Source organism: Chanodichthys erythropterus, chromosome 1, assembly GCF_024489055.1.
Source record: "Chanodichthys erythropterus isolate Z2021 chromosome 1, ASM2448905v1, whole genome shotgun sequence".
Taxonomy (NCBI): Eukaryota; Metazoa; Chordata; class Actinopteri; order Cypriniformes; family Xenocyprididae; genus Chanodichthys; species Chanodichthys erythropterus.
In genome coordinates, this window is record NC_090221.1 from 4,783,700 (window position 1) to 4,798,873 (window position 15,174).

General features: G+C 32.9%; 1 protein-coding gene across 2 annotated transcripts in view; it reads left to right on the forward strand.

Annotated features, from left to right (window-relative positions):
- The first annotated feature begins 385 nt into the window (after positions 1-385).
- The window catches only part of glra1 (glycine receptor, alpha 1), a 75,704-nt gene continuing 60,915 nt past the window's right edge, over positions 386-15,174 (forward strand). For both annotated transcript variants that reach the window (XM_067367126.1, XM_067367214.1), the window contains exons 1-2: positions 386-507; positions 9,015-9,139. In XM_067367126.1, coding sequence (XP_067223227.1) covers positions 461-507; positions 9,015-9,139 — 172 coding nt within the window. In that variant the 5' untranslated portion in view covers positions 386-460. The remainder of the gene's footprint in view (positions 508-9,014; positions 9,140-15,174) is intronic.

A 15,174-nucleotide genomic window follows, 5' to 3' on the forward strand; every position in this document is an offset into this window, starting at 1 on the left:
CACATTTCTTCATTGGGATGCATGTAAAAAGAAGCGTGGAGGAAAAGAGCAGACGCGTATGTATATTTTTCCAGTGACTTTGGTGGCATTCCGGCGCAGTGATGAGATATAGTGTATAGTTTCGTTTGTTATGGAGCGTCTTTAGATATCCTCGGCGACTACGCATCTAATGCTGCTATGGATCGTCCGGAATGAACATCTGAATTTATCTCATCGAGTTTTTTCACAGCGCTGCTTCCACCTGAAATTCCGCAACCCGTATGAAACAGGAGCTCCGCTTCACCTACACAGCCGTTGTCGGGAAAATGACCAGCTCGTCTGTATGCTCTTGAGATTTGTTTGGCCTTTTTGGGATTCTGAAACAAGCAAAGGACGAATTGTTCTCCTCAGAAGTGAGAGAAGAAGGAATTGTATGGTGCTCTGAGCTGTAACTACATCTACTCATCTCCAACCTGACACAATGTTCGCACTCGGGATTTATTTGTGGGAAACTATTGTATTTTTCAGGTACGTATCACGCTGTTTTAATGTAACCATGCTCCTTTTTTTTTTACTCAAACATGCATGCATTTCTTTCTTTTTTTTTCTTCTTTTTTTAACGATTATAGCTGGTTTCTTTACTTTTGATGATCATTTTTTACCCTATTTATTAAAATACAAAACCGCCGTATCAAGAAATTATTGAGTTGTTGTCATCGGTTGTACTCTAATGTATGCTAATTAAAAAATAATAATAAAGTAAGTCATAATTCCGTGTCATTCAGCCATTCAAGTCAGAAGGATTCATTTTAAACCAGGCTAAACAGCGAACACTAGTGGTCATTACACGAATAGAAAGTTATCAACAGGCATAAGAAGGCAACAAACTATATATAATAAATTAGTATAGGAGTGTGCTATTTAATTAAAAACTTTAGGTAGATTTAAAAAAAAAAACTAAATATATAATTTCTGTCAGTAATCTTCTGATAGTCTTGCGCAGCTCGTTTTTGGCGCAGTTAGCGATACAGTCAGCTAATTTAAACGCATAATAAAACACTTACGCTTTTTTGTAATGTGTTTTTACTGTGCAAATAAATCTATAATAACGTTATAAATACAAATGACTAGGATATTTATGTTAGCGATAGGCGATAAACACAACGATCAGGCAGCTGTTGCCATGGTTACGTCCTGACGCAACGGCGATTTCGATCATAATAATATTTAAGTTAGCGAATTAGCGTTTTTAAGTTTTAAACTTTGTGTTGTTAATTAAACATTATTTGACAAAGCTGTTGAAATACATTTGTAAAAATAATACTTTTAGACCCCTAACCTTTTTTTATGTGTTGTGATTGAAAATGTAATTAAATCTATCTATCTATCTATCTATCTATCTATCTATCTATCTATCTATCTATCTATCTATCTATCTATCTATCTATCTATCTATCTATCTATCTATCTATCTATCTATCTATCTAAGGAAATATCCATTTTATGACAAGAAAGTATAGGCCTATAAAAATCTTACCACCATTATCCCACCATTTTTATGCACATTTATTCCGTTTGCTGTTTAATTAAAAAAGGAAAATTTGATTTGACAGATGCAATCTATTTCGAGCTCTAGGTTAATGCTCCACTTGTGGATTATTCTATCATAACACTGATTATCTCAAACATAAGACTCCCCTATAACAATATCATGGACATATTCACCTTATCTGGCTGGTGGTTTGCAGTAATTATTTCGCATTCTGTGGGCACTGTTTAGTTAATGAACTAGAATCAGGATATTGCAGTCTCAGCTCTTGTTGCTGAACTTTGCAGAGCCTGTTAATTGATATCTCTTTCCCAATCTCAGTCTACACTCCAACCTCATTTCACATGCAGACTTATTACTAAACATTGATCACTCTGTCAATGCTAATGCCACTGACGAATACAAATAGTACACAAACATAATTTGCTCTATGAATTGCATCTCTCTAATTGATTTCCATATTAGCTTGCACATTTGCCATGCACAAATCGTCACGTGGTGGGTTGCTGTGTGCATGACACTGGAGAAGCTGAGGCATAGCTGTTAAAATACATGAGGTAAAGTCATCACACTCAAATATGACGGTAATGCCATGTATGGCCCACAACGGTGTCCAATCCGGCCCGGGGGATGATTTGAACACGATGAGATGCACTGGTCGACCGGCTATAAATTGGAACAGTTTTGCATTTTATTTTGGCCGATCTCTATTCCAGAATTGCAAACAAACTGCTTTGCAATAATTTCCCAAAATGTCATTTGTGTGGGAATATTACAACTCGCAAGCAAAGCAAAAACTGTACCTGTTCACGAAATATAGGAAGAAAAATATAAATATTGAAATGGGGGTTTATATGAATGTATCTATGAAAGGAATTGTCTTCAGAATAGTTTTAATATCATTTTCTTGTCCTCTTTCTTCCGTACGAAGTAGTGTTTATAAGCACAGCGCTGCAGAAACAAGGAAACGCTATATTGCTGCTGTGCCATAAGTGCCACCTACTGACAGAGAGTGAATTTGCATTTTCATTCAGTCTGCATTCAGTCAGACCATTCTTTTTTTGCTTTGAAGTCCCGTAAGACCTTCGTTCATCTTAAGAACGCAAATTAAGATATTTTTGATGAAATCCGAGACACTTTCACACTTTCAAGGTCCAGAAAGGTACTAAAGACATCGTTAAAACAGTCAACGTGACTGCATTGGTTCAACCTTAATGTTGTAAAGAGACGAGAATACTTTTTGTGCGCAAAAACAAAACAAAAATGACTTTATTCAACAATATCTTCTCTTCTGTGTCAGTTGTTTACATCCAGCGCTTCCAGGTTCAATGTCAGAAAGCCGACTTATTATTGGTCGGCTCCTGCATCAGCATCACACGCATGCGTCGTGCTGCTCATGTGATCAGCTTTGGCCAATCCTGAGCCGGCATTCGGACATAAACACGGAAGCATTCATTGTGCTTATTGCATCACCTGCGTAAGGATAATGACAGGGAAGAGGAGAGATTATTGAATAAAGTCATTATTTTTGTTTTGTTTTTGCGCACAAAAAGTATTCTCGTTGCTTCATAACATTCAGGTTGATCCACTGTAGTCACATGACTGCTTTAACGATGTCTTTAGTACCTTTCTGGACCTTGAAAGTGTTGATTAAATTGCTGTCTATGGACGAGTCATATACCTCTTGGATTTCATCAAAAAATATCTTAATTTGTGTTCCGAAGATGAATGAAGGTCTTATGGGTGTGGAACGACATGAGGGTGAGTAATTAATGACAGAAGTTTCATTTTTGGGTGATCTAACCCTTTAAATCTTGAAATTATACAATCTAATTTGAATGAAAAAATAACTGCTCATGCTTCACGTGTGTATCATCTTTGTTTGCATCATGAATAAAATGTAGTGGTTGCCTCTAAATTTAAATGGCTGGCTACAGATGTTTTTTAAAGGCCAGTTTAGCCTGTTATAGAGTAAGTAAACAACAAATAAATATGCTTAAAGAAAAAAAAAATCAGCAACTGGAATCGGACAATTTACTTGTAAAAAGTATGATTATTACTTGTAAAAATCATAATCAGGGGATCCCTAATAAAAATATTAAAACATTTGAAAAATTTTCTTTCACTGTAAAAATTTTCACAGAGAAGTGTTTTTCTAGTCTTATTAATTTAGAGTTTGTATGGATAATAGTAATGTAGGCTAAATGTCAGCACACTAAGTTAATTCGGCCCACACATGGTTACATTTTTTCTTTCCATCTCGCACTCAACTTAAAATGAGTTTGACACCCCTTATCTAAACAAACAAAAAAACAATTTAATATAACTGAAAACCTTAATTTAGCCCAATGAATGCGACATATTACAAAATGACTACCTAAAATCATTATATATAATTATATAATGTTTGCTTCCTCAAATGTTATATATATATATATATATATATATATATATATATATATATATATATATATATATATATATATATATATATATATATATATACATATATATACATATAATATAACATTTGAAGAAGCATATTTTATTTATTTATTTTATTTTATAAAGTTGCTCTATAAATATTCTAAAATTACTTAAGAAACAACAAAATAAAAGTCTATTCTCTCCTTTTTGTTTTAGGTAAAATAGCTAGTTTGCATTATTTTCTGTTTTGCTGTTACTCATTAAAGATGTACTGTATGTCATCAAAACCTATTAACAAATTAAGAATAAATGCTTTGTAGGTTTTGTACAAAGAGATTAAAAAAACTGAAACAAAGCGAGAGCTTATTTTGTAGTGCTGTGTCAATGTCAGTGTCCCTCTATCACGTGTTTATTTTTTATTATTATCTTTTTAAACAGTGTAATCTCTTTGCTGGTTTGCATGAAGACCCGCTTTTGAAAGTGTAGTTGCATTGCTGTTGGATATTAATGCATATTCCTTTTTCTGTTAAATTGCTGCTAAGCTCAATGATGAAAACTATGAAAAAATTGCACTTGCCTCAAGGCAAGGGTTAATATCTACTAATAGAGATTAGAATCAGAGTTTAGCTTCGGTCTCTCTGGTAATTATATATGCACAGGTAATAACAGCAGTGGATACATATATGCTCTCATTTTTGTGCTCTACTGTAGAGCTTTTCAAAACGAATTTTCTCATTAAATGAGGGGATGGAAATGAGGGGAAGGACGGCTTGTTCGATATCTGAAGAAAAAAAGCTATAAATAGTCTTAATTGTGACCATTATTTTTAGAAATGTTCGCTCCCGACTCCTGATGCCTCATTAATAATCAAAGACAGGATTGTACCATAAATAGCACTGACCCATCACTAGCAATACTCATTTTGATTTTGGATCCACCACCTTTTTTTTTTTTTTTAATCTGAGAGGTTATTATTTATTGAGGTCTGTGAAGATTTGAAGATCAAGTACTTTTGGGTTCATTCTGATGTTCTCTTCTGTCCTTCAATAACCGCATTGACAAATTGAGAGCGGTTTGAAGAAACGCCATCTTGGTGCCAGAGAGGCCTTTGATTTCCTTGAGTGTTACAAGATCAATAAGGATTGTGTTCATCAGTGGTCCTAAGAACATAATGAGCTACACTTAGGGCTAATGATTGGATCCTCACATTAAAGTATGCAGGTCTCTGGGTTGTTTGCATATATTTTCTGGCAGGATGCTTTGGTTTGGTTCCTGCTGCATCAGCAGAAGGATCAGGCTCTCTCCACTGCCATGACCAGCATCGATCAAGGTTCATTTGTTCAGTGCTGCCTTGATCAGTGAAATCATTAATTCCTAAAGATGCAGTTTAAAACCCACATTACGCATCTAGCTTCCTCCATCCTGTGTCAGCTACTGGTTACAATGAGATGGATATGCAGGGAACCAAAACTAATAGAGACTGTATCCTCAGATTTCACACTGTCACAAAGATTGTTTCGATGGCGTGTTCATGTAAAGAGCCTATAGTCACAAGGAATAGCTCTGGAAGAGACTCGATAATCTGGCCTGCCATGACTAATCTCGTTATGCTTGCATTGCAAATTTTTACGTTAAACACAAATGAACTTGTTTCTCACAATGTGTTAAACAATTCACACACTCAATATATATATTTTGTGTGTGTGTGTGTGTGTGTGTGTGTGTGTGTGTGTGTGTGTGTGTATATATATATATATATATATATATATATATATATATATATATATATATATATATATATATATTATTAGTCAAACCAAAAATTATTCAGATATTTTTTTTATATATTTTTACTGGGTGCAGGACACTATAGTTCTAAGTAAGGATAGCAAAATAAAGGAAACTTTGACATATTATACCCAAACATTCTTCATACAGTGGACTACCAGTAAAATTGATAAAAATTTGGAGCTAAAAAGTATTCAGACACTTTGACCTCACCATGTTTTGCTTGTTATCTGACATAATTAAGATAATATTTTTCTGAAATAGTTTAACTCTGAGATCTTGTCATATTTTATTACCATTTTATTAAACTATAGTGAATAAACTGATTTAATGAATGAAATGTTCAAGGTGTCTGAATTTTGGTTTGACTGTGTGTGTGTATAATAAAAAAAAAAAAAAATAAATAAATATATATATATATATATATATAAATATTATATATATATACACATACACCGTCACATCTCTAAGGCTGCATTTATTTGATCATAAAGACAGATATATTGTGAAATGTTACAATTTTGTTTTCTAGTTTTCTATTTGAATATATTTTACATTTTAATTTATTCCTGTGATCAAAGCTGAATTTTCAGCATTGTTACTCCAGTCTTCATTGTCACATGATCTTTCAGAAATCATTCTAATATGCAGATTTGACTCTTCAGAAACATTTATTATTATAATCAATGTTGAAAAAAGTTGTGCTAGCCGCTTGGAAAGCATTATACATTTATTTTTTCCAGGATTTTTTTTTCCAGATGAATGGAAGGTTCAAAAGAACAGCACTCATTTCAAATAGAAATATTTTGTAACAATGCAAAAGTCTTTACTATCACTTTATTTTTATCTGAATTTATTAATTAATTTATTTTATACGCCTTAATCTACATATTTGAGCTTTTGGAACTTTATTGCCACTTTTTTCTAATGCTGTTCATTTTAAAACCGTTCAGTGTGTTTAAATTAGAGTTTAAATTAACAGTGTCTTTTGTTATGGTGTTCTTAAAGTCCCCCTGTAGTCAATCATTTTATCCTTTAAAACTCATCTTTGATCACCAAAATGACATATGAAAAAGTTTTTTCCTGCACTGTAAAACCCATTAAGTTCAGAATACTCAACTTTTTTTTTTTTAAAGTTGGTAGAACTTAAAATTTTTGTGACAAGTGGGGCGGGGCTGAGAGCCATGGAAGCGGATCAAGGCCAATGTGGTGCACAGGTGTCTCTCACTAACAATCCCATCACCAGCATCCCTTTCCCAGCTCATCATAATGTTAATTACATACAGTTAATTTACATAAACATCACATTCAGATCTTGGTTAAATGTTACATAGCAAATAACACATGCTATTATAACTATCAGAGAGACTGTCATTACATACTTGCATATATGTAATCAAACAACAAATGTGGTCTTAAATGTTTTGCAGCTCATCCTCATCCTAACCACAGGCTCTACTCTTCACCACAGTGGTAACCCTACAAAACTAACATAACAGAACCCCCCTGAATCCCAACATAACCCAACATTAAACATTCACTTATATCTCCATATGTTAATCTTGTGCAAAAACACACAAAATAACACTTAATTTCAACAGTTATTTATATGGTCTGACGCAAAGCATGCTGGGAATTAGAAATCTGCTGCAGCACAACTCAATCATATTAAGTTCAGCTTACTACAATGAAATTTTGAGTTCATGCAACTTTTTCCTATTAAGTACAATGAACTTTCATTATTATTTGAGTGAAACAAACTCATTTAATTTAATTAATTTCACTGTTCGGTTTTACAGTGTGTGGAAAAAAAATTCTTCACGCCTTAAAATAGCCTGAATGTAACTCTACACCCTTGCTTCATTTAGTATAAGCGAATCTATGAATATGCTAATTAGCTGCACAATGGTTTCGCTCTTTACAACGTCAGACACATAACGGTAATTAATATGATTAGCCTTTTGCTTGACTATGTTATCAAACGGCTAATAATGTGTTGCTAATGTTACACGTGTTATCATAGTTAATGATATGCTAAAGCCTGACGGCAGTTTGACGTGATTGGTCACAAGGTAGTTTGTGATGTAAGAAACACCCGCGTTTATGAGACCGTCTTTAGATTTAAAGAGAAAATACTCTGCAGTGGTGTTGATATATGAATTTGCACATGGTTTGTCTTAGAGCAACACCACATAGACATATAAACAAGATTAAAAACTTGATTTTCACCACAGGGGGACTTTAAGACAAATCACACATTATCTTTATAGCTTTAAAAGAGATATGAGCAGCATTTCCCGGAATATTTTTCTCTATGATGTATCCGCATTTAAATGCCATACACTTCTCCAATTTCACCACTAAATGTTAATGAGCAGAAAGAATAATGATGTGCAGAATGGAAAAAGCCTGACTGTTGGTTATTTCAAAAACAAAGGATAAGTAGTGACGCAGAAAGTCAATGGACATGAAAGAATAATGGATATGCTGCCGAAACAGTTAGACAGGATTCAATGGCTGGTTAAGAAAATAGAGCAATTCCCCCCAAAGAAAGACCCATGAAATTGGCAAGAAAAGGACCATGTCTCAAGGACTTAGGTGAAATCAATATACCACAGGCTATTTTATGATTATTATCCTCCATTTTTGTCAGACACACTGATGCTGTAGATGGAAAAAAAAGTCCATTGTTCCAGTGAGTTTTCAGTGGTAATCAGGTATGTGGGAGGACTTGAATAAGTCGATACATATTAAAGTCCATCATGTAGCACAGAGACTTGGCAATTAAATGTAGGGCAGATAAAGAGCCCTATGGAAGCAGTTAAAAATGTGACTAATCAGCACTAAAAGTGGTCTTAGGCTAAAAAGCCCATGGGATAAGTTATCATGTAACTCGCAGGTCAGTTAGTGACCTGACTTTTAGTGTGAGGTGTTAAAGGGATACACATGGACCCTATTATCACTTATTAAGCTCTAATGGCTTCCAATGCTAATGAAGACACGGATACTAGTGTATGACGAGGTCTCGATTCATTTCCATGTTCATTTAGCTTTTTCAGGGATTCTCATTTGGCCTGGAGTGAAAGAGCTTCGGCTCTGGAGATTGTTTAATATCTCTATTGAAAATGACAGTTTGAAATTAAATAAGTGACTTGAGTCAGAGATATCGGTTTGCCTCAGGGTAGAAAATGCAGTGGTAATAATTAAAAAAACAATCTCATAATGCAATGCCTGTCCTCCTCTGTTCTTTAACACACCTGTCTTTCCACAGCTTGGCAGCGTCCCAACAAGCAGCGGCTCGGAAAGCTGCCTCTCCCATGCCCCCGTCAGAATTCCTGGACAAGCTTATGGGAAAAGTGTCTGGTTATGATGCAAGAATCAGACCTAATTTCAAAGGTAGGTGTATCCACCAAGACACTGCTGGATATCACAGGAATGTAGCCAAGGGGTATTTTGAAAAAGGAATGAAAACGCATATTTAAAGAGTTGACAAGAATATATACGATAAATGCATATAGACTATGAACACCATCAAAAAGGGAAACAAGGGATGTATTCCTATTAAAAGAAAAAAAAACCTATACCAAAATCTACGCTCAAAAAAATTAATTGTTAGATTTACTTAAAAAAGCAGTGTCAAGTGGTTCCATGCAACTATATTGAGTTATTTGTACAAATCACAATTTAGTTATGAACAAAAGAAATTCAATTAAAGCTGACAAAATTTCTTTGAGAAAATACAAATCATTTGAATTTGTCATTTTTACATAGTATTTATATGTGCAGTTTACTGATTGTTATGTTTATTACGTAAGGTGAACACATTTATTGACCATTTGCTCTACAAAATGCACTCAAAAAATAACTAATTGAACAAACTCAGTTGAATTGAGAGCAGGAATTCCATCCACTGAAAAATAAACAAGTAAAATTTACTTTTGCGAGTTTTTGCACGCATATTTTTTTAAGTAAATTTCACATATGGAATTAAGTAAACTCTAGTTAACTAAGTTAAGTAAAGAAAAAAGAAAAAAAAAAAAGACCTCAATACTTGGTACACAATACACAATGACTGTAACAATCGATTGATTGTTTTTTGTGTGAATGTGCCATTTTGAGTAGAAAATGAACTCCGAATGTCACAAAATGACAAGTTACTAAACCTAACCACAAAAGCAATGATAAAACAGTGTAAATACAGCTAACAGCGAAAAATCAACCTCATTAATTATTAAAGGACCAGTGCATGATGGGAACACCAGTATCAGAAAAGTTGAGTAGTTTTATTTAATTTTCTAATGTTGATATTTACACTTTAATTTCTACAAGCTTGAATTGAGTACTCATATAGAATTTACTTAGTTTTTTTTTATTTTTATTTTTATTCTTGCCTGAACTGAATTACATTTGTTTTTCTTTAGTATTTATTTCACCATAAAATCATTTTTATCAGTGTATAAACATGCATATATAAGTGCTCACAGATTAAACACAGGCTCCACTTTTCTCCATAATGGTAACCACAAAATTCAAAAACATTAAACACTAACATAAACTAACTGAAAAACACATAAAATAACACTTTAATCCCTAAATTTACTCTCCTGATGTAAATATTAATTTGTGTGTTTCACTCAGCAATATGAAGTTGACTGAACAAACACTTAAGTAAAGCTGACAATGCTCATTTTTAGTAGAAACAACTCAGTTAAATTAAGTTTATGTAGTTACATGAGTTTTTTTAAGTAATGTGAACAAGGATGGTTTGAGTGAGACTAACAACAGTGAAAGTTTATTTTTTTATACATGTTCATGCTATTTTCATTGACGCATCACTTAAGACTTGCTGATAGAAAAAAATAATAATTAAACTTTATTTGGAGTATTTCTTTATTGCACAATGCGCATTTCTTAATATCATGCCTAAAAGTGTTTTAATATCACTATTAATAAGGATTGTACGATCATTGTATAATATCAGTCTTAAATACAAGATATTTAAAGTTTACCTAAAGTATACTTGCAATAGTTCCACTTACACTTAGCATGATCAAATACACTTCCGTATAACTTTAGTTGGACCTCAGCTCTATGTCTGCACAATTAAAGTACATTAAGTACAAAAGTAGTTGTTCCAATTTAGCACAATTAAGACTAATACAGCTTTGAATTGATGTTGTTGTTGTTTTTCAATACATCAGAATGGGTCCTGTTTAATTTGTTTGTTTGTTTTATGAGCAAAAATTACATATACATTTTTACCATGATTTACAGAAGACACCCACTAAAATGTTATTCAATTTAACAATGAATCTCGTCAGAGATATTTACAACAAAAAATCTATTAAAGACTAATTACTTTTACCCCAAACTGCTACTTGTAATTTTACATTTTTAAACTTTGCCACTATCCTAGGTTTTGCCCTTTTGTCAGTTTTGTAAATTGTTTACTCATTTAAAATGCAATTCAATTTAGTATGCTCACTTATTCTTTTATATATTCTTTTATATATTTCAATATATTCTTTTATATATTTTAATACGTACAGTTCAGGAATGTTGTTTCAATTTTTACATAAATATAAGTGCTACACTGAATGTCAATGGAACATTATTTCACACACATGTTGACAATTTATTCTCCCAAAACTTATTTGAAACCTTAAAAGTAGATGTTTTACTTGCATTTAATGTGCTTTCTATGTATATAAAATCACTTTTGTAAATTTCTATTGATGTGGATATCTAAATGTCTCTGACCCATATATACCAGTTTAGTATACCAAAAGTACAATTGCTGGGTATTTTTTATTAAGCACATAAATATGTAAATGTATTTGTAATATACAAAATAAATGTATTTCAAATACATTTTAGTATATATTTTGTCCCTAGGGTTGTTATAATAATCCAATATGTTTCCACCAACACGCTTAGTTTTCCTCTGCAGATAATACTCAAAGCTGAAACCCAAAATTGAATTACTCACTCCAAAAATTGTTTAATAATTTTAGAATAGCAGCCTGCTATATATCTCAATGCAGGACACATACTGTTATATTTTGGAATATATACTTTCTAAATAACCACGGACCAGTAGTTATATTAAGAAACCTGTTCCCAAGCTGGCTACATTCCTGTTCCTGTTCCGTGATCTTGAATCATTATCCTGAGTGAATGTCTGTGGTGGTACTCTCGGTATCCTATATATTATATTGTGACGTGTGCTGGCAATGTTAGAAATAGCCACTGCAAGATACATGTCAGAGGTTTCCGTATATTCAACAATATATTAATGCCAATCACTGCAAATTACAGTCTGCCTGTTCCTTAGCTATTCTTAGAAATACCATTTTTTTCCCCAAAGGTGTTTAGCAATACCTCTTCTATTAATACATATAAATAAATTACAAAATGTTTAAATGATAGTTTGGAAATATTTGGGACAGTCTTGTATACACATAAACACCATTGCAAGATTAAAAGCTATACAATACACAGAAGTTCTTCACAGAAGAAAATGTATATCTATATATTGTATATATTCAATTCAATTCGAATATTGCCGTTTTTGAATGCAAATAGTTTTTAGAGTCAAATGTATCAGTTGTTTGATATCTTGCATGTTTGTTGACCAGTAACACTTTATAATAAATTTAGCAAATGTTTAAATTATGTAATGCTTAACAAATCATTATTGTACATTGCAATACGATCTGCTGATCTGTTAAGCATTATGTAACATTTACTTATTGATTAATGAAAGTTATTATAAAGTGTTCTCTTTTTACCAAGATATGTTTCATGCAATGCAGACACTTATGCTAAATGATATTGTGTATATGTACAATCTCGCTCTTCCTTTGAAACTATAGGTAGGTAAAAGCATTACTGAATGATAGGAACATTACAGTAATGTATGCTGGGACTTTGTCCAGACTGTTAAACCTGCTTGAACGCTTATATGGCAGAGAGGGTCACCGTCTGATTTCGAGAGGCCTTGCATCTTAACCTTGCTCGTGGCAATGAATTTCTTTCTATTATTTATTTATTTTTGTTGACAGTCAGTGCTGTGATATGGTGAATGAATTCTGACATCTTAAATTTTGCTGTTTGCTGAGTTTTGCTGCAACCTGAACGGCGTCATATTGCGGAGTTGGCTGATTGTTTTCTCACTTAAATTGACCCTGAAGAAGCAGATATTCTCAACATCATAAACTCTGCATTGCCTTTATGGTTTCAATGTGTAATTTAAACCCTAATTGTTAGAAATCCAATTCAATTCATCAAGTTACAGTGCCAGTTGATAGCCGCTGTCTGAATAAACACTCGCCCTCCTTCGTGATCTCATTATGTAATTCATTCACTTCATTTTATGAGGGCACATGGGTTCCATGGTCACATGACCAGACCAGACATTATGAAATACAAAGGTTCGTCACGGCTGTCAGGTCAAGCGTGTAACTGCACTCTGAGCCGGAAGCTTGCGCGTCATCGGCCAGTTTTCTGTGCTCCACGACAGGACGCATCCCTAAAATTCCTAAAGCAGGCAGCCTGACAGCATATCTTGATAAATTTCCGAGGTAAAAAAGCAGAGAGAGAACATTTTTAAGGGTCCTAGGCTCCTACATAAACAGCATCTGATGTGAGAAGACATTTTTTCCAGCTCATGGTGAGGTGGAGGGGTTCACCTCCTCTGATTACTGCCTCTCCTGCAAATTTGGTCGTACAGCAACAGTGAAAAGGGAGTGAAAAAGATGAGAATTGCCTGAAGCAACGAATGTGCTGGCATGAGAAGAAATTACACTGATCATGACTGGGACTCTCAGTGGGAAATCCTTCCAACTGATTTAGCTGGGACCAAATTGAAATGGAAAGCTCATAGCCTGGCACATTTGGGGCACCCCATGCAGCTAGGACCAGGATAGATATGTTATCAGAATGTAATCTTTTACACGTACCTTTTCAGTCAATGATTAATGTAAGATTTTATTTTATTAAGGCTGAAGTGTTGAAATACTTTTGGTAACACTTTACAATAAAGTTCAGTTCATTAATATCAGTTAATGCATTGAACAATACAGCATTTATTAATCCATGTTCAGTTTTACATTTACATTTTTACATTAAATATCCAGTGCTTAACAAATTTATTAGATCACCACCCAATGTAAGGTTTGTGCCACAGCTGCCCCAAACTAACAATATTGATTACCAAAATCATTTTTTTTCTGTTTCTGTAATGGTTAATCCTAAATGTGTAAGCTCTTTAGTCACAGTAGTGTTCCTAATCCTAAAATATAATTATTGATGGAATTTAATGGATTCAAAGATAAATTAAAAGCAAGTCTTTGGGAATGACTAGAAACTATTTGGAAGCCAATAGCAACAGAGACTGTGGGAAAGTACATCAAAACAATGCCAGCAAGAATATGTATCTTGAATATATATCCAGCAAGAATATATATCATATATAATATATCTATATTATATAATAATATAAAAATATATATTTGGTTATTATATGTGAATAAAGACTATTTAGTTGTTTCAGCTTATTATTTGCCTAATAACTTTCTCTTTATTATATTATTTTTTCAGGATTCTTTGATTAACAGAAAGATCAAAATAATTTATTTGAAATAGAATTCTTTTGTAACATTATAAATATCTTTACTTTTGATCAATTTAATGTATCTCTGCTAAATAAAAGTATTACCATCTTTGAGAAATATCTTACTGAACCCAAAATTTTGAACCGCAGGGTATTATACAATTATTGTTGTTATTATTATTATTATTATTATTATTTTTCCATTATACCTAATGTATTAACTGATGTTAACTAGTCTACCATATTGGTAAGTGTTACTTTCTCCTGTGTTATTTTCTAGGGATGCACCAATATGACAATTTTGATATTGCCAATAATTACCAATATTACTGATAACCGATAATTCTTTATATTTGAAAACCGATAACCGATATATTGGCCGATAAATCTAAATCCTAATTTTTTAGAGCCATATTACAAAAACAAAAGTCTCACCATTAAAAGCCATGTCCCAAGCACACAGCTTTAATATATCAGCCAGATGTGCTTATCAGACCGATAACATTAAAAAAGTGAACACATATCGGCAGATAACCAAAAATTCTTTATATTTGAAAGCCAGTAACTGATATATTGGCCGATAAATCTAAATCAAAATTGTTTATATAATTTTTATAACAAAAACAAAGTCTCACCATTAAAAGCCATGTCCCACACATTATAATATTATGTAGCCTATATGACAAGCTTGCACTGTACATGTATTTTCCTTTTTGAATTGATTCTAATCATATTTCAAGCAATTCATAACCATCATGGTGAAGTGTCTCAACTGAAGGAAATAATCCATTATTTATCAGCTTTAATATATCGGCCA